At 31.1% G+C, this 20,354-nt stretch overlaps 3 protein-coding genes across 6 annotated transcripts; 2 read left to right on the top strand and 1 right to left on the bottom strand.

Moving 5' to 3' along the window:
* LOC109357355 (inorganic phosphate transporter 1-4-like) lies at positions 1,889 to 5,118 on the top strand. Of its 2 annotated transcripts, XM_019601270.1 has the most exons (3): positions 1,889 to 2,010; positions 3,256 to 4,892; positions 4,926 to 5,118. In XM_019601270.1, exons 2-3 carry the CDS (start codon positions 3,306 to 3,308, stop codon positions 4,950 to 4,952), a joined length of 1,614 nt encoding a protein of 537 aa, XP_019456815.1. In that variant the 5' UTR covers positions 1,889 to 2,010; positions 3,256 to 3,305; the 3' UTR covers positions 4,953 to 5,118. The 2 variants fall into 2 exon arrangements, with proteins under 2 accessions (XP_019456815.1, XP_019456814.1); XM_019601269.1 differs by having other exon boundaries at positions 3,256 to 5,118.
* Positions 8,261 to 12,899, top strand: LOC109356991 (pre-mRNA-splicing factor SLU7-A). 3 transcript variants are annotated; one of them, XM_019600666.1, is made up of 11 exons: positions 8,261 to 8,369; positions 9,049 to 9,212; positions 9,319 to 9,431; positions 9,636 to 10,043; positions 10,157 to 10,292; positions 10,392 to 10,691; positions 10,862 to 11,078; positions 11,248 to 11,351; positions 11,571 to 11,639; positions 11,747 to 11,847; positions 12,668 to 12,899. In XM_019600666.1, exons 1-10 carry the CDS (start codon positions 8,354 to 8,356, stop codon positions 11,822 to 11,824), a joined length of 1,605 nt encoding a protein of 534 aa, XP_019456211.1. In that variant the 5' UTR covers positions 8,261 to 8,353; the 3' UTR covers positions 11,825 to 11,847; positions 12,668 to 12,899. The 3 variants fall into 3 exon arrangements, with proteins under 3 accessions (XP_019456211.1, XP_019456210.1, XP_019456209.1); XM_019600665.1 differs by having other exon boundaries at positions 12,641 to 12,899; XM_019600664.1 differs by lacking the exon at positions 12,668 to 12,899 and having other exon boundaries at positions 11,747 to 11,931.
* Positions 16,609 to 18,288, bottom strand: LOC109356992. Its single transcript, XM_019600667.1, has one exon. It carries the CDS (start codon positions 18,003 to 18,005, stop codon positions 16,869 to 16,871), a length of 1,137 nt encoding a protein of 378 aa, XP_019456212.1. The 5' UTR covers positions 18,006 to 18,288; the 3' UTR covers positions 16,609 to 16,868.

Below are 20,354 nucleotides of genomic sequence, written 5' to 3'. Positions count from 1 at the left end.
ATACTAAAGACAAAAAATTAAGGAGTTGACAATAATTATTATTAGTATCAAAGCCGAAAAAATTGGACCTAATAAATGAAACCAATTAAGTCAAACATTTCATTAAAAATATCGTTGAGATTTAAAAATAACAATAATTATTCAATAATGATACACACATGCAATGGATGGATATGTTTTGTGTGAGAGAGATTTCAGTGTTCTTTATGAATAATCTATTTTGCTTACTTGAGAGTTGAGACACCAGAATATTATAGATTCAAACTAATAATAACAAATCAATAAAATATACTAGAAACCAAATATGAGAATAATATATATTTGTACACAATCTTTAAAACCATAAGACTATTTTTCAGACTTTGTACTTATAATTTCATAATAATTAAACAATAAACTTACTATTTATCTTGAGACTCTTTTTCTTTGTTATACCAACTCTTATATTATAAAAAGTTCCATAAATCATGGCACACCAAATAACAGAGCCTAAGTTTGTTGGTCCCATACCCATGTGCTGACCAAATTCATTGCCCTAATTTGATTCTGTTGATGATGAAATTCATACTAAGGAAAAATAAAATGCAATTTTTTTGATTTCCCACATGTATCTTTGCACTTAAGGCAATCATGTTTGAGCAAAAAACATCTACATATATGTAAAGTTAATTCTCCAAGTAAGTATTATTTTCCATCAACAAGACTCGAACCCGTAAAAGAATAAACATATAACATGTAAACGTTTGGGATAGAAAGAGTAGCCAAAGTCAATTTAAGTCTGATCATAACTTTATCCTGCTAGAGTGCATAGATCAATACAAATTCTTGATACATATTCATTAAAGGTATAAATATCTTAATCTCTTTGATATTTAATGCTCTACGTTAATATGTAATAAAATATACATTAGAAAATCAACACCCTTTTACTACACAAACACATATTTCATAATATCGTATCACTTCATGTGTTATAAGATGTGATTAGTCAAAAAATATTTAATAATTAAAATTTTAATTTAAATATATTTTTTTCAACCAAATATAACTCATGACAAATGGAGTAACAAAAAATGTGAAACAAAAAATATACTAAAATAATATAGTAACAAAATAAATTTTCGGTTTAACCAAGAGTATTATTTACCTAATGAATAAGGAGTTAATCGCTTTCATTGCTTGTAGGGATGGCAAAAAAATCCGCACCCACAACGTGTATCCGCAACAATAACTTAGGGAGCGAGTTTTGTGATACCTGCCCCGTGGGTACCCGCAAATTTATATATTTAGTTTTTAGTTAAATTTTTATATATTTATTATTATTTTAAGATTATAAATCATACACTTTATTATTATTTCATAATAAATTATACTTATTTGACTATAATCATAAATTTATCATATTATTCATGTAACAATTATTTTTACATATTGATTATTACAAATTATATAAATATATAATTAAAATAAAAATCTCATTTGGTACTCACAAATATTTGCTGCCCACACGGTACCCACAAATATTGTGGGTTTGGACACCAGAAAGCACTACCCGCGCCCGCCCGCGCCTATTGTCATCCATAATTGCTTGACTATCCTTTCCAACAAGTATCACTATCAAAAATCGAATATTTGATATTTTTGTCTATCTATGAACAAAAGATGACTAACACCATTAGGCCAACCTCTTGTTTAGTAGTAACAAAATGAAAAAATTAAACTAAAATAATAATAAAAGTATGGAGAATGAAACGGTGTCGTAACAGGGACAAGAGAGTGGTTGCATAGCAAATAGAGAGCAGAAAAAGTGGGGTATATGCTGATGGAATATTTGGTATTGGAAACTGTTTAATTTATTGTTTTTCATACTCTTTTCCTTTACGTTATGTTTTCCTATAAATCCTTCTCACTCCATTCCCTTATTTTTTCACACAAATACTTCTACATACTCCTTCATCTTTCTCTCTTCTTCATCTCATAAGTCATAAACTTCTCTTGAACTATTTGCAGGTTAGTCCCTATTTATTTATCTTATATCAAGGTTTTAATAATAAAATGTTACACCACACAATATTATTCTGTTTTTATACCATTGTGTTAATGTAAATATGGTCACAATATTATTATTTTCATTGTCTCATATAACTATAATTATGGCCATATTTTCTTAGATCATAATACTATTGTTTCATAGTTATCATAGATGCATGGATAATATTGTTTCAAATGTAACATAACCATAAATATGAACATAACCACCATGCATGTTGTCTTTTTTGCATTAATATTTATAGAGTGTAACATCTATACACGGTCTAAAGAGTTATACATAGTATATCATTTATCTTTCATTTATATTTTTTTAAGAGTCAATAATTTAAACATAAATGATGAATGATGCAATGATAATATATAAAACTCATAAATCGTGGTTGAGTATATTCTTCTCATATTTATAAGGTCTCTCATCATCTCATGCATGCACATGCCACTATCTTTTTATGCCGACATGGGGTTTTCACGTGGAACCAGTTGCTTAATTTTATTTTTGATTATTTTTCAAGAATATGAAAATTTTGTAGTTTATATTCATTTTTTTTGTATTTATGATTTTGATTTTTTTATCAGCAATTTATGATTTGAGTAGAGGTAACTTTACTCAACTTGTGAATTTTCTAAAATGAGATTATTCAACTATTTGCATGGATTAATGGGTTTAGAACTTGGAAGAATAAAATCTCATTTAACTACATGTTTTTTTTCTCTTTTCAATTTTTTGTGATGGAGTTTAGAAACTATGTTAATATCTTCCATTTTTTTGAATTATTCTTTTTCTTCTCTACAAAAAATTTCAATTTGTCATAGCTTGAATTGTGATTTTGATGGTATAGTATAACCAATATTCATATCATATGTTCTTAATTTCTTCATAGTAAACATGGTAGTCACCAATTAAATTAACCATAACATAACATTTGTATCTCTATATCGGTCGATTTTCGATTTCACTTAGTTCTGTTTACGAGTTGAATTTTGAAGGGTAAAAAATAGAGATGAAAGGCTTGAGAGCCATCAAGTACACCACTCAGATGGCTCAGAAGCTTTCCCTTTTATATTCTTTCATCTCCGAAACTCAGCTTGTAAACAGACCTTTAATAACATTCTTCGTTGATCAATCATGCTTAAATTCTTAATGCTTCTAATCATAGATGTCATAGTTTGGTCTAATATACATTTTTGGTTCCAATTATGCAGTGAAGGAAAGAATTTGATAAAGATTGAAACAATAATTTTGGCTTCTAGTTATGGCTAAGGAGCAAATTCATGTGCTAAATGCACTTGATGTAGCAAAAACACAATGGTACCATTTCACTGCAATTATCATTGCAGGAATGGGTTTTTTCACTGATGCATATGACCTGTTCTGCATATCGCTTGTTACGAAATTACTCGGCCGAATATACTACCACGTTGATGGCGCAGCGAAGCCTGGTACATTGCCTCCAAATGTATCTGCTGCTGTAAATGGTGTAGCCTTCTGTGGAACACTTTCCGGCCAGCTTTTCTTCGGCTGGCTCGGCGATAAGATGGGCCGCAAAAAAGTCTATGGCATGACCCTGATGATTATGGTTATTTGCTCAATTGGTTCAGGCCTTTCTTTTGGACATAGTGCAAATTCTGTGTTGGCAACTCTTTGCTTTTTCAGGTTCTGGCTTGGATTTGGTATTGGTGGAGATTACCCTCTTTCTGCTACCATAATGTCCGAGTATTCTAATAAGAAGACTCGCGGCTCGTTCATTGCTGCGGTCTTTGCTATGCAAGGTTTTGGAATTTTGGGAGGTGGGATATTTGCGATTATAATTTCGGCTGCGTTTAAGGCCAGGTTTGATGCTCCGTCGTATGAGGTTGATCCGGTTCGTTCAACTGTTCCACAAGCAGATTATATTTGGAGGATAATTGTTATGGTAGGAGCACTTCCAGCAGCATTGACTTACTATTGGCGAATGAAGATGCCTGAAACCGCGCGTTACACTGCACTTGTTGCAAAGAACACAAAACAAGCCGCAGCAGATATGTCTAAGGTTCTACAAGTCGAGATTCAATCCGAAACAAATAAAGAAGAGGCACAGGGAAAACCATCATTTGGCTTGTTTTCAAAGGAATTCCTTCGACGCCATGGACTACATTTACTCGGCACTGCAAGCACATGGTTCTTGCTTGACATTGCATTCTACAGCCAGAATCTTTTCCAAAAGGACATTTTCAGCGCAATAGGTTGGATCCCTCCGGCCAAAACAATGAACGCACTTGACGAAGTTTATAGAATTGCGAGGGCGCAAACGCTTATCGCACTTTGCAGTACAGTTCCAGGATACTGGTTCACAGTTGCATTGATTGACAGGATTGGAAGGTTTGCTATACAATTGATGGGATTCTTCTTCATGACAGTGTTCATGTTCGCTCTCGCCATTCCTTACGATCACTGGACTCATAAGGATAACAGAATCGGCTTCGTGATTATTTACTCACTAACATTCTTCTTCGCGAACTTCGGGCCTAATGCTACAACATTTGTTGTCCCTGCAGAGATTTTCCCAGCTAGATTCCGGTCCACTTGCCACGGAATATCATCAGCATCGGGTAAACTCGGGGCTATAGTTGGTGCATTTGGATTCTTGTACTTGGCACAGAACAAGGACAAGAGTAAAACAGATGCAGGGTACCCTGCAGGTATTGGTGTGAAGAATTCACTGATTGTGTTAGGTGTGGTTAATATCTTAGGCTTTTTCTTTACTTTCTTGGTGCCTGAGCCAAATGGAAAATCATTGGAGGAAATGTCAGGTGAAAATGAAGATGAAGAAGCAACAAATGAAGGTTCATACAACAACAACAACAACAACAACAACAACAACAACAACAACAATAACAATAGAACTGTTCCATATGTTTAGGTGTTATGTTTGTCTCCAACTATAGTGTTACTCTTCAATGTTTAATCTTTATGTAACAGGAACTGTTAGTTCTACAGATAGTGGAAATTTTTATAGAGATTTCTCAGTTTATGTGTAAACCATTTTGGAATGTATAATAGTTTCAATTTCTGTCACCAATTCTACATATTTACTTTTATTATTGCTCATAAACATACCTTTTTTTTCAAAAAAAAAATCCGAAATTTTTTTTTGGAACTAAATGACAAAAAGATATTGGAACATAACTTTGGAACATACGATAGAAGAGTTCATTTTGGCTATGGTACTAGGAAATGGAATCCTAGAATAACACGTTATATAGGTCAAATTATCTATCCAGCTATGAAAAAGATTTAACAAAAAACAAATACATTTCCTGTATGTTTTACGTCAAGCAATATGTGGAGCTCTACCAATTGGACGATTAGACATCCAACCCGTAATCGCAACAACCCAATTGCAAGAGTGGAGCTCTACCAACTGAGCTATATCCCCCGAGCCAAGCCAAGTGGAACATGTATGAAGGAGTCATCTTCTATTCGTTTCCTTGACGTAGTTGAGCCATCCTGGACTTGAGCCAGAGACCTCGCCCATGAAGTAAATCATCGCACCTACAGTCCAACCAATTAGGAAAGTGACCTATACCAGGAACCCGAACCTACCTCTTAATTCCCGATATAGCAGTAAAAGCAAGACATGTAGGCGAATTATAAACATACCTTATTATTGTACTATTATATGAGGTATGTTTATGGTTGAAGTATTCTTAAAATAATTCAATTTGGATTTGAAGTCTTATGAGAAGACTTGCTAGGAAACATGTGAATATAAATATGGATGAATATTTTCTTATCTTCTAAATTTGTGTGCTTTTGAAGTTGAGTAGTCCACAAAATATGACCCTTAATGCTACTAGTTCTGTTCCATAGCATATGCTTTCAGATACTTTGACTTGTATAATTCAAATATGTTCCACTAATTGAAGCTTGGAAGTCAAAAATATAGTAGAGGGTTGAAATTATATTCAAATTAAAGTGACCAAAAAGCATTTTAATATGATGAAATATACATCTAACATCACTCATATAATTGCTGACATGTGGGTTGTTTTAGGGAGAAACCAATTAAGAGAGGAAGTTTAGTTAGTATTTATTTTTTGGTACTATTAAGATTATCCTCTCAGTCAAGGAATTAATACATTCCAAACTTATGTCTCAGTTTTGTAGTGACCATTGCGCCCTCCTATTCATTGGGTCTGGCCCTTACCTCGATAATCAATAGACTAATGTCTTGTTAGTAGGTAATATTTGGTATACAAAACAAACATCATAGAAAGAATAAGATGTTAATTTAACAAAACTAAGATATCCTAGTTTTTAGTGTTCTTTTGTATTCATTTATCTTTATGGAGAGGGGTCCACTTACTCTAAGAATAAGTTTTTTAAACTTACTCTTTATTCTAGCAAACCAGTGAATTTCTCTATGATTAATGGCTAGGATAGGAAGTAAGTTTAAAAATCTTATTTTTAGAGTAAGTGGATCCCCACTCTTTATTTATATTCTCCCCAATTCTTATCTTTCATATCTAACCCAACCTTTAAATTCTAACAACCTCACCTTATAAATCTTCTCACATAGGCATAGTGGTACATTTCCCAACAATATTTATTGCTCGAATGGGTCTTTTTTCTTATGCTTATCATCTCTTATGCTTATCCCTAGTCACCAAACTACACTTCTTATACCTTTCTATCTTTTTCTTTTCGTACATGTATACATCAACTTATTTTATTCAAAAATAAGATTTTTTCTTCTTAAAATTCACAGTTCTATATTTCTTTTTTGATACATTTGAATATTAGTTTCTTGCTATATTGAATGGATTAGTAAAATATATACTTATTCACAAACGTCTATTTATCTTAAGTAATTTATGTAGTAGTGTGAGCTTAAATTTGAATTGATTTAACTAAAAGTAGAGCTTGAATTATCATCTAAGTAAGAGTAGGTTCAATTTAAACTAAATCTTTCTTTATATAATAAACCCATTGAAATCGAACTCATAATAAAACCAAGATGTAAAACCAATATGTCAATTGTGGAGTTTTTTTGTTAGTGTCAAGAATTTCCTACCTTATGAGTAAAGAATTAATCTCATTTGAAGTGTATGGTTTCCATCCCAATAAGTATTACTAATAGAAATCGAACCCTTAACTTTTTGGTCATCTCAATAATCTATCGAGATTTACAGTACTAGATCAACGCCTTGTCCGAATTGTGTCGGAGTTTTTTGATTATTTGGTAAATCATTAGTTGCACAAAAAAAACTTCACGAAAAATTCTTGAAAATTGCTTCATAATTTAAACTTAATATATGACCCACAAAAATATTTTTCAATCTATTTATTTCTTCATGAAAAAGTATTCTATTTCAATAAAAAGATACGCTCTAACCTTTTTGCTACGTTGAGCTTTCGTTAGAAATCAAGAGTTAAAAGAAAGTTATAAAAAGAAACTATATATTGTCTAGCTTCTCTAAAAAATCTCCTAATTTATATTAAAGAAATATTTACTAAAAGAGATCATATAGGCAAAATAAATTATGGTTATATTATATCCAAACCTTATAAGAACAATAAAACTATAAAGTATCTAAAAACCCCATTTTTGTGTTAAACAAACATGCTTAAATAATTTATTTGGGCTCACTGGTAGCCCAACCATTACTCTGAAATGATTCTATCAAACATGAAAACACCATCTTATAGGAAGAAAGATATCAAATACCATAACCGCCATTACCCATTAGAATAAGATACTTTGTGCTGACCGGTTCAACTGATAAACCTATATGGTATAATAATTATATTGGTCATGCAAACATATTAGTTAATATTAGTTAAAATTGGGTATACTGGCCGATTTTCAGAACCGTACCAATTATCCTGACTGATTTTTATTTAAAATTAATTTTTTAATAATAAAAAAAAATTATTGTGTTTTTATTAATTTTTCAACATTGATATTAATATATTATATATATATATTTAAATTCACCAATATACAATTTAATTAGTAAACCACCCATTACTAATGTATTAATACTCCAATCAATTTGATAATCGGTATGGTATTAATAATATTGATATGAATTGTATTGTAAAAATCCCTCTATCTTATAAGATATTTTTATATAATTTATAAAATCAGATAATCTCAAGATTTCAATCTACCCAATCTAAGATATAATATATTTTTCCGATGATTATTATATTCTATAAATTAACATATTCTAATTAGTTCTTGTTCTTAAAATCTGAGATAGCCCAATTCACAACCACTTTTCTTCTTTCATCTTTGGATCTTCGATTTTTCACAACATGGCAACAGCTTCAGGTATTCCTTTTTTCAAATTCTCTTTTTCTAATGTTTCTATCTCCAATTCAGTGTTTCTATCATTCGATTCAATTAAGGTGAAACCCTAGTTTGATTTGAATTCAAAGTTGTTACCTCGTTCTGTGTTCGTTGATTTTTGGATCGCTAAGAACGTAAAATTTCCATGCTATTAAGTTTCCATGAAAAATTAATTAATTTGGGGCTTCTGTCCAATAATTTAGGATTAAAAAATATTAGTTTGATTTCAACTCAAAGCTGTTACCTTTTCATGTGTTATAGTTAAAAAGTAATGATATTTTGTAGTAGTTCATGCAACTGAGATGATAATACTCATAGGGTCGGTAGAATATGAATAATCTAAATTTTCTTCTTTTTGAATTTTTGAATTTTTCCTATTGGGTTTAGGCTAATCTGTTTGAAACTTTTTATATCATTGTTGAATGGATTACTTGTCTCTTTTAATTGTAATTTTAAGGTGACTATGTTTCTCTCTATTTAGAGGGTGAGTTTAGCGTAACTGTAAGGTTGTTGCCTTAGTAAAGACTGTGTACATATCATTCTCAAACTCCACTAAGTAGGAGCCTCGTGCATAGGGCCACCTTATAATTCTCTCAATTAGTTCAACCTTAATTTATCGTCGTGTGTATGTTTATGAAACTTACATGGGGCTGGATTGCAGTGGCATTTAAATCGAGGGAGGACCATCGCAAACAGATTGAGTTGGAGGAAGCGCGTAAAGCAGGGCTTGCACCAGCTGAGGTGGATGAAGATGGGAAAGAAATCAATCCCCACATTCCCCAGTATATGTCATCTGCACCTTGGTATCTTAATGCCGAGAGACCGGTAAGTCTTCTTTTTTCCCCTCTACTTTATTGGGATGTGCATAAAATTGTGAAATTTGATTTAGAAAATCTAACATTTTCTTGTTGTTTTCTTTTTATTCTTTTAGAGTTTGAAACATCAAAGGAAATGGAAATCTGATCCCAATTACACCAAATCATGGTATGATAGAGGTGCTAAGATATTTCAGGCAGAGAAGTATCGGAAAGGTGCATGTGAGAAGTAAGTGATATCTCTCATTATCACTCGAATGTGTGTGTATGCATATGTGATAAATGTTCACGAAATTTAGTATTTTGTTCGTGTGTATGCGACAAGTATAGCTGTTTTGCTTTCATGTTTGTGTCTTGACTCAGCTTACAACTTTTATTGTAATTATCTTTGCAAAATTAAGACAGTGCTTTAATATTCATTTTATTGTTGTAGTTGTGGAGCCATGACACATGATTCTAAGTCATGCATGGATAGACCACGGAAAGTGGGAGCGAAGTGGACAAACAAACACATTGCCCCTGATGAGAAGATAGAAACATTTGAGCTTGACTATGATGGGAAACGGGACAGATGGAATGGATATGACGCATCAACTTATGCTCGAGTCATTGAGAGGTACGAAGCTAGAGATGATGCTCGAAAGAAATACTTGAAGGAACAACAGCTGAAGAAATTAGAGAAGAATGACCAAAATGGTGAAGATGTTGCAAGTGAAGAGGATGACGATGAAGATGATCTTAGGGTAGATGAGGCGAAGGTTGACGAGAGCAAACAAATGGACTTTGCCAAGGTTGAGAAGCGTGTCCGTACAACTGGTGGTGGGAGTACAGGAACTGTGAGGTAATTTTTATGTTACCATCATTTTAATAATGCAAGTGCTGTCTCCAAACTTAAGATTATCACTTTCGTTATTTACTTTAGATGAATTGGAATTAAAATATCTTTTCTTTCAGGAACCTACGTATTCGAGAGGATACTGCAAAATATCTTCTCAATCTTGATGTCAATTCTGCACATTATGATCCTAAGACCAGGTCCATGCGTGAAGATCCTCTTCCAGATGCAGATCCACATGAAAAGTTTTATTTGGTAACTACCCTCAAGAATTAGAAAATTTATATAGTACCGTTGTTTCAGCTATCTGTTTGTTAATATTTTATTTGCATTGAATCTGGTTTTGTCCTGTAGGGTGATAACCAATATAGAAATAGTGGTCAAGCTTTGGAATTCAAGGAATTAAACTTACATGCTTGGGAAGCATTTGATAAGGGGCAAGATGTTCACATGCAAGCAGCTCCATCACAAGCTGAATTGCTCTACAAGAATTTTAAGGTCATGAAGGACAAATTGAAGTCTCAAACAAAGGACACCGTTCTAGAGAAGTATGGCAATGCAGCTGATGAGGACAAACTTCCAAGGGAACTTCTGCTGGGTCAGAGTGAGAGGCAAGTTGAGTACGATCGTGCCGGTAGAATTATCAAGGGACAGGTAACACACATTCTAAGTTTTTATAGTTCATCTTCAAACTTCAACTTGCATATGTGAACTCTATAGAATTTCATAATTAAGTTTAGTTTGAACATATAAGGATTGTGCATTCTGGTTAGTGCTCCCTTTCAAGATGATAGATAAACTTATCTATCTGATGTTTCGAACAGGAGTTAGCAATTCCTCGAAGCAAGTATGATGAAGATGTTTACATCAACAACCATACTACTGTCTGGGGCTCATGGTGGAAGGATCACCAATGGGGCTATAAGTGCTGCAAACAAATAATACGAAACAGTTATTGCACTGGTGCTGCTGGTATAGAGGCTGCTGAGGCTGCAAGTGATCTGATGAAAGCTAACATTGCCCGTAAAGAGGCTGCTGCAGGTTCATACATCAACCCGCTTCCTTTCTTATTATTAGTTACTTGTTTCTGTTTCCATTTTTGTGGTTGTATTCATGATGCACTTTTTCTTTCTCGGATGAATTTCTTTTGCAATATATTTGTTTAGTATCGTCTTTATTAACCTGGAATTATTTTCATGAATATGTACAGAAGACAGTGCACCAGTCGAGGAGAAAAGACTTGCCACGTGGGGAACCGATGTCCCAGATGACTTAGTCCTCGATGAAAAATTGCTCGCTGATGCGCTCAAGAAGGTAAATATCAGTCTTATGTCTGCAACTTAACATGCCTCTCTTTAGTTTAGTTTCATTTTATGTGTTGTATTCTAACTCCTGCAAAATTAGTTATTGTTATACTCCAAAAACATTGTTGATCTTAACCATTGATCCATACTATAAATACTTTATATGTAGAAACAGAGTTATCATATTTTAGATCCAGGCTATATGTATTCATTTTCCGGTTTTTAACAGGAGGAGCAAAGAAAGAGAGAAGAAAAGGATGAAAGGAAGCGAAAATATAATGTTAGATGGAATGATGAGGTATGGTTGATAATATTTTTATCTATTATATACACTTACTATGCACCCTCCTTAGTCCCTTTTGTTGCATATATATTCTAAAATCAATCATCTTAATGCTGATACAGGTTACTGCTGAGGACATGGAAGCATATAGGATGAAGAAAGTACATCATGATGATCCAATGAAGGATTTGCTTCACTAATCTTTGTGACAATTTAGCATTCTGTATGTTATGTTTGATTTCAGCATACCTTGTCATTTTATTTTTGATGACCCAACACTGTTAAATGCTGAATTATGTTGGTTTTATTCGTTATGTATCAATCAAGAGTTTCATAAAATTGACCTACTTCATAACTTTTTGACTCCATTGCGATAAAAATTGGTTCCTGCTAGTTGGTTCAACCAGTAAACCGGACTTCACACTAGTATGGTACAAAAATTATATCGGTCATACAATCATACTGATCAAAATTATCATACCCGTTGATTTTCAATTGAACCGTACCGGTTATACCAGCCGATTTTTATTTAAAATTAACTTTTAATAAAAAAAATAATATTGTTTTTATTGATTTTCAATATTAATATTAATATATTATATATGTATATTTAATTTTATCGTTAATGCGGTTTAATTAGTGAACAACCAGTTCAATTGTTATACCACTTTATCAAAACCATAATCAGTTTGATACACCATCGTATCTATAACGTAACTATTTCTATAACTTAATGAATACATTTATTTTTATCATAACTCTTTTCTTTCATAATGCAAACACGTTATAATGTGAACATAAACGTTAGCATTCATTACTATTAGTGTTGAACAGAAAAAGAAAAGAAAATAAATGTAATCAAGACTATATTTTAAACTATAAATATAGTCACATGAATTACTTTCTAATCACAATTCATAAAAAAACCTTGAATACCCATTATTAGATTATTGTTTTCTCTCAAGAAATCATGGCTACTTTTAACAAAAAGTTTTATCTAATGATCATGTTTCTAGCAATTGTTACATTGTTGGTGAAAAAAGGAGATTCATATTCTCAAATTCTAAAATCATTTGAGGGTCCTATTATTGGAGATAATTATTCTCCAAGTGAAAGTCCAGTTTCAGCTGAAGTAAAATACTTGAAGAATTGTGCTGGTAAATTACGTGCACCTTGTGGCACTAAAATATTCTTTGGAACATTTGTTGGCAATGAAACAATTAGTTCATATTGTTGTCATAACCTTGTTCATGATGTTGGGAAACATTGCCATTTGAGTATGACAAGATATGCTATAATAAACACACCCGAATTCAAAGAAAAAAAGAACCAAATATTGAAGAGGAGTAAACAAATTTGGAAAAAATGTAAATCTTCTAACTCTTATGGAATTGATTGTTGACACTTATGGATATTTATTATGTTATTATGTTATTTGCAATAAGAACTTAATGTACTACTCTATTTCGGGTTATGTAACAAATTTTCTATCATATGCACGAATTTGGATAACATTCCTCCTTTGATGATACAATAAGTAAACGATCTTTTTTTATATTATTAGAGTTAAACGCAAAATTGGTCCTCCAAATCACCATGTTGCCTTTAAAAAATCCACCAAATAAGTTTCCAAAATTAAAATTGGTCATTAAGACTATATAGGCACCTTTGGTTCATATTTTCAAAAGCTTTCCTCAAAAAACTTTATAATTTATAAGCCTAAAATAAACCAAGGATAGTGCTAACTAGTATCCCGTTAAAGAATACAACAACAACCAAACTTTTATCGTATTAAATGTAGTGATTATATAGATCAAATGACACAATAACGTTCTATATTGAGAAAAATAGAAGTGTATTATAAGATCAAGGATACCATCTATTCCGAATCTCCAGTAAAAATCAAAAAACTGGATCCATTTATAATTCTCCGTCAGTTGGATTAACGGATCATCCAATTTGAAATGATAACAAAATGCATAGGTTGTTAGAAGGAGATCCACTAAGCATATACAAATAGTATACCACCTAATTACCTTATTTCCTCTATGAGGAAATAAGAAAATTAAGGAACCCCCGGCTATTGGCAAAACTACAACTATTGTTAACCAAGGAAAATAATTCGTGATAAAAATAAGATACACTTGGGCCAGAAAAACCCGTACTCAAAATAGAAAAAAAAAATTCTTTTTTTTATTTTGATCACGGGTTTTTGCCAATAAAAAAACATATTCGTGTGGTGTTTTTTGAAACGTATCAATAAGCTAGACCCATGCTTCGAGTTGTTTCATGCCATAAATAAACTCGAACGCTTAAGAAATCCGTTGAACAGGCAGATTCACATCTCTTACAACCAACACAGTCCTCTGTTCTTGGGGCAGAAGCAATTTGCTTAGCTTTACATCCGTCCCAAGGGATCATTTCTAATACATCTGTGGGACAAGCTCGCACACATTGAGTACATCCTATACACGTATCATAAATTTTGACTGAATGTGACATTGGATCTATATTAATTTTTGAACATCAAAAATTTTTAATTTTCGATCTAGTAAACTCGTAAATAAATTTTATATTTAGATTCCAGATGAATCAAAAATTGATCAGAATCTTGATAATAAAAATCGAAACTTCTGTATCAATTGATAAGAAGAAGGCCAAGATACTTTGATTTCTTACGTTTCACAAACATGCTAATTTGAATTGATGAATATTACACTCTTATATCTAAATTCAACTTTTTCATATTACATATATCACTCTCCAATACAATGTTACATTTCTTTAATTCTTTAACCAGTATCTTAGAAAATTCCTAATACCCTTGATAAATCAACATTATAGTAAATTCAATTGAGATGCAATATGAATCATGAGTTTACAAACAAGCATGGTTAGCCAATGAGAATTGCTTGGCTTGAGAGTAAGCTTTAGCCTCAGAGACCAAGGCTTGTATAACCAAAGTTTTGACTTGCCAAGGCTTGTAAGGGAAACCCTCCCTTGCATAAGAGTTGATGCACTACCCTCCTTCACCAACTCTCCAAAGGGGTTCTCCTCCTCATCATTCCTTCATGTTGCTTCTACCGATGTTAGATCTGATCTATATCGCTCGTACACTTTCGACTCATACATGTTCGACAACATTGGTGTCTCTGGAACCATTTTAGGTTATGTTTCCTTCCTTTCACTCCAAAATCTGATCAAAACATACATATTCGACTAAATGATATTCTAACACTTTTTTTGACTAATTAAAATTAAAAAACTATTATCATGTCCCCTTTTACACCTAGATTATAATCATTGATCATCTTCCCATTGTTATTTTCAAATCTAAAGTCCTTTAATCAATTTTTTAAACATATAAATGGTATTAGTGTATTATCAACTGAGTTCAAATCATATCAAAATTTTATGTGAAAGCCACCTTCTAGAAAGGGTTCCAACACAAATCCTTTAATCAATTATTATGAGCCAAATGTAAATGAGCTTTGAGAAAAAGAGAAAAGACTTGCATCGAGACATATGTATGTAAAGACAAGTAGACAACCAATTAAAACTTGTCAAACACATCAAAAGTTTAATTTTAATCATAAATAATAGTATCAACAAGCATAAATACATTTATATCTAAATGTGACGTGTTATATGTGTTTTCATGCAGGTTTGTCTTTTGAGAAAAAAGTGACAAACATTTTTCTACACATATACATACTTAACATCAGAAAAAAAAAATTGTTATTTCAATCATAATCAACCCAAAACCTTAAATATAATCAAATATCTTAATTTTGTAAAAATAATAATTTAAGATTCAGTAACATACTTAAATGTATGAGTTGATACTTGATATGTCTCTTAAAAATGTGCATCTACCTATGTAAACATTTTCATGGTCAAAAAGAGTAAATATGCATAAAAACATAATGAAAAGTCACTAAATGTATAGTGATATAGTATTTTATTGTAACATTATCAATAACAACAACTATTGACATCTTGAACAACAACCTTAAAAGAAAAAACATGTGGGTTTGAAGTAATAAAGAGAATGAATATCTTACTGAGGAGTGCATTTTCCTATGCTCCTAGTGTAGAGAAATCCAAGTCTATGACCATGAACAGTTGTAACCACTGAGATAAGAGAAGACAAAAGAGAAGAGGAAAAAGTATTGTAGGAGACATGTTTGTAATGACACAATTTATCGGGCATAAAAAGAGTGAAGAGTCATATGTATCATGTGTTGAACCAAAACTTTAAAATAGTCGACATTTTCTATTTATAAACTTGTTCACCTATTTCCTTGTATCCAATATCAGTCACACTTGAATATATTCAACAATAAGTCAATAATCATATTTATAATATTAACATTAAACTATGGTAATATAACCATCCTGAGACTAAGACTTAGGTTGAGGAGCATGGCTAACCATAACACCTTCATTCCTTTTATTGTTGAGGGAACTCCTTTTCTTTGGACTAAGCCGAAATGCATTTGCAACACTTAAGCTAGGATGGCACTAAGTGTTGAAGTGTGCCCTATTAGTGTGCTCATCATAGTTGATAATAAGAAAATGAAACTCTTATTAAAATTATTTTATGCTATCATTAGAAATTAGTCGATTTCACCTACTGAGATTAATGTCACACCCAGGGTAGAGACACATGAATCAACCAAATTTCATACCTCAATGAGATGGATTCTAAGACTATATATGTATGGCTATAGAGTTGAAGATAACTTGATTGATTTGCACTCCATATATTTTAAGATGAATCTTCTTTTTGGACTCAATGTTGATATTATTTGTGTCAAATGAACACATGTCTATGCAACTTTCAATGGTTGATATTATGTGTCTCCAAATATTACACATTCTAGTAATAGTTGATACAATATGTTATTTAGGTTTCTGCTTTTTATTCTGAAGGTTACTAACAACATTTTATGATAAAGTGATACTTCAGGAACTTAATCAAAAAATAAAATGGGATGACATATAATATAAAATCGAAGAAATTTAAACATTAACTCAAATTTAAACCTACAATATTCATGGAGATCACAAAATAAATATAAATTGTATTGGTATATTCATGGCTAACATTTTTCCTCATTCATGCATATCATTAGGTAGCATATTCAGATTAAAGTCCAAAATCTTTGAACCTAAAAATTGTCTTGATGATGCATCTTCTTCGGTTTGGACCTCATCATTGCTTGCTTCCATCGCTAGTCCTCACAGGGTGGCATCATTAACAATGGCATAATCTGAAGACTCTGATTCAACCATGTCCATAACATTATTATCCTCTTTACTATGAATGGATCTATGTCCCCTTAAACCTTGGAAAGTTGGAAAAGATTTCCAACAAATATCACATACATAACCATTCACTTTCTTTTGAGTTTCAGATTCGGCGTTTGGAGCCTTTAGTTTCTTCACTAACAATTTCATGACCTTTTTCCTTTCACCAAAATTACCAACATGATCTTGTATTGCCTCTTCAACCTTCATGCTTCCAGAATCATTCTCTATCTCCTCATCAGAATCAATATTCACTAAGATTCTTTCACCCTTAGATTGAACTAAATTACCTTCTCCTCTATTTACCTTGTAACTTTCACAGCCATTAATATTATTTCCCAACTTCAAAGAATCACTTAAGTAGAATTTAATCTTCTTTGCAACATGTTTTTGACTAGTTGATGTTTCATGAATATTCTTTCTGTTGCATGGAATCATTGAAGATTGGTGACTCTTTGGCTCAACCACCATAGACATAACAGCAATAAAGTGATTATACCTCAAAGACATAAGCACAAGATTCTCAGCAGCATCATAAACACTAGTACTCTTTCGACCTCTCTTACCCGTCTTTTGCCATCTTGGTAGAGAAGAAGACTTTGACATATCAATAGCATGTGCAACAACAACTTCATCATAATCATCTTCAATATCCGAAGAATTGTGTACACTACTATTATGATGATGAGAATGAATAGGAGGGTTAACACCCCTCCAAGGCCTATCAGGGTGAGTTCTCATGTGCCCGAACAACGAATGACTCGAAGGAAAATCTTTCTTGCAAAGATAACAAGTATGTTTCTTACCATTATCATCATTATTGTTGCTACCATCATCGTCATAAAAAACACCTTTCTTTTTATTATTATCACTACTGGTACTCGTTTTCGAGAGATTTGAGATAAGAGATTTCACCTTGGCAACTTGAAAGTGAGATCTTCTATGACCACCCAATGCTTTTCCATTCTTGAAAGTCTTGCCGCAAAAACTGCACTCATGCATTGCTACTTCACTAGAATCGTTCTTCTGAGGTGTAACATTATTATTCATTATTTCATGGTTCACCATCTTGATCACAAACTCTTTTGTTTATATCTTTATCCTTATTATGTAAAGAAATATAATCAAATAGGAGTTAAAAATGTAAACCCTAAAACTAATGAAGAAGAATAAGAATCTGAAACAAAAAGATGGAAACAGAAGAATGAAAATAAAAAAAAAAGGTAGGATATGAAGGAAGAGAGGAAGTGGGAAGGGTTTGCATAATGAGTGAAGAAGAGGAAAAATCTCTCACAATGAGATATTGGAATTAATCAGTATTTGTATTATTAAAACTTTAACCAATTTCGGAGTGTAAATATATCTTCATAATTATTTCAATTAATTCATTCATTCATGTTTTATATGGAAAAGATTTTCTTAGTCAAATCTCTACCTCTATTTATATAAAACAATAAAACATTCACAATTCATTTAAATTACTAATGTTTATGTTTGAGAGTTAAAATTAATCATTGTTACATTCAGATGAATAATATAATAACTAAAAAAACTCTTCTATCAATGTCTACAATTCATTCTCTTTATATAATAAACTCACTCATACATGTTAGTTGATTATGTACACAGAAAAGGTTGTGTTGTATTATTGGAGGCACTAGATAAGATATGATTATACATAAATATATTAGGAAAAAAGTTTGAGTAGTCTTTATTGTTGAAAATATGATATAATGGTAACTTGGTTAGTTTGGTACATATGTGGGAATAAAATAATATGATTAAGAAAGACTTATAAATCAACATTTTGACAATTAACATGGTTTATAATAGAAAACATTATTCGAGACATATAATTTGTTTTTAAAGAATATCACTATATATAAATAATGTTTACTATATTTATATATTTTTTAATTAGTAACTCGGTAAGGTATATTATGTTCTTTGATAGATTTTTTTATTTGAGAAATAAATAATGAATGATATATTGTCTGTGTATAAATCTTTATATTAGTGTATAAATATTATATTATTTTTATTAATTGTGCCACCAATTTTATAAAGAGAGGAAAAAATGTATGCACTAATAGTGCATAAATTTAACCATTCAACATTCAAAACAATCATTCATATTTAATTATGATTAATTCTTCAAAAAAAAATGATGAATAATATAGTAATTATATATAAAACACATATACTATCATAAATATTACATTCTTGAATAAAAAATTCATGGACCTTTTCTTCTTCTTGAATATCTTATGAACCATTGTTTCACAAAATAATATATAACAAAGCTGATATATATTTTTTAAACGAATATATTTATTATTACTTTTGATAATAGATAATGGCTATACATATAGTAAAAAACTTTGAAGATAAAACAAAGATAGGTATTAACTTTGACTATTAAGGCAAAAATAAAGCCAGGGAATATGGATTGGATAAAAAAAAAGATAGACTAGCACAATATTCTGTAAACTTATAAAGTACCAATCTTTTATTAATTATTTGCACTTAATTTAGTTGTGTGTAATTGTAAACACGATTACTTCAATTGATTGAAATTACTTATAAAGGAGTTATTTTAGAAAAAGATAAATTAAGGGAATAAAAAATTCCCTTCAAAAGCATAGAAGTTATATACTGATATAGATGAGACATCTGTTTACACCCAATTTAAATTATAATCAATCACATTCATTAATTTTCTTATATTTAACGAATTAAATGAGTGAAACTTAAAAGTCATCTAATATTCATCTTAATTTATTACTTTTTTTCATTAGTTACTAGTATTTTGACGATGTTAATAAGCATTTTTTAATTTATTGTACTTAACATTGTAAATTAATTTTCTAGTTTTAATCGATGTTAATCGGTTAATTTATTATACGTAACATTGGAGCGAGCTCAAATATATGTCACTCATCAATATAAATTTAAATGCCTACAAAACATTGGTAGGATATATATATATAGATAAAGTTTGTGAATTTTAATAATAAATACAGCTAGCAATTAAAGTTTATGTTCTAAAAATTGTTACATGAATATTTATGAATAGAAATTGTATCAAGTTAGAACATTTGTGAACGGCGAACCCGAGAACATTTAATACTTATCTTAAATTTTATTTGAATTGTTACGATTAAAAACACACATGAACATTTTAAGAATTAAGTTTTAATTAATTAATACTATTCATATATAGTTTTTTTTTTATGATTTATTGTTCTAACAATTTTTATGTGAGAATTATTTTCACTTCAATCACTCCATTATATATATAATTGAGTCATCTCATAAATCTAACGAATCAAACTGTATTTGACTTATGTTCGGGTTATTTATTTAACGAGTTTAATTCTCACCTTAAACTTCAACTTGTTTAGTTCAAAACTCAAG

This window comes from Lupinus angustifolius, chromosome LG09, assembly GCF_001865875.1.
Source record: "Lupinus angustifolius cultivar Tanjil chromosome LG09, LupAngTanjil_v1.0, whole genome shotgun sequence".
NCBI lineage: Eukaryota > Viridiplantae > Streptophyta > Magnoliopsida > Fabales > Fabaceae > Lupinus > Lupinus angustifolius.
Note: the sequence above shows the minus strand (reverse complement) of the source record. Positions and strands in the feature narration are given on the sequence as shown.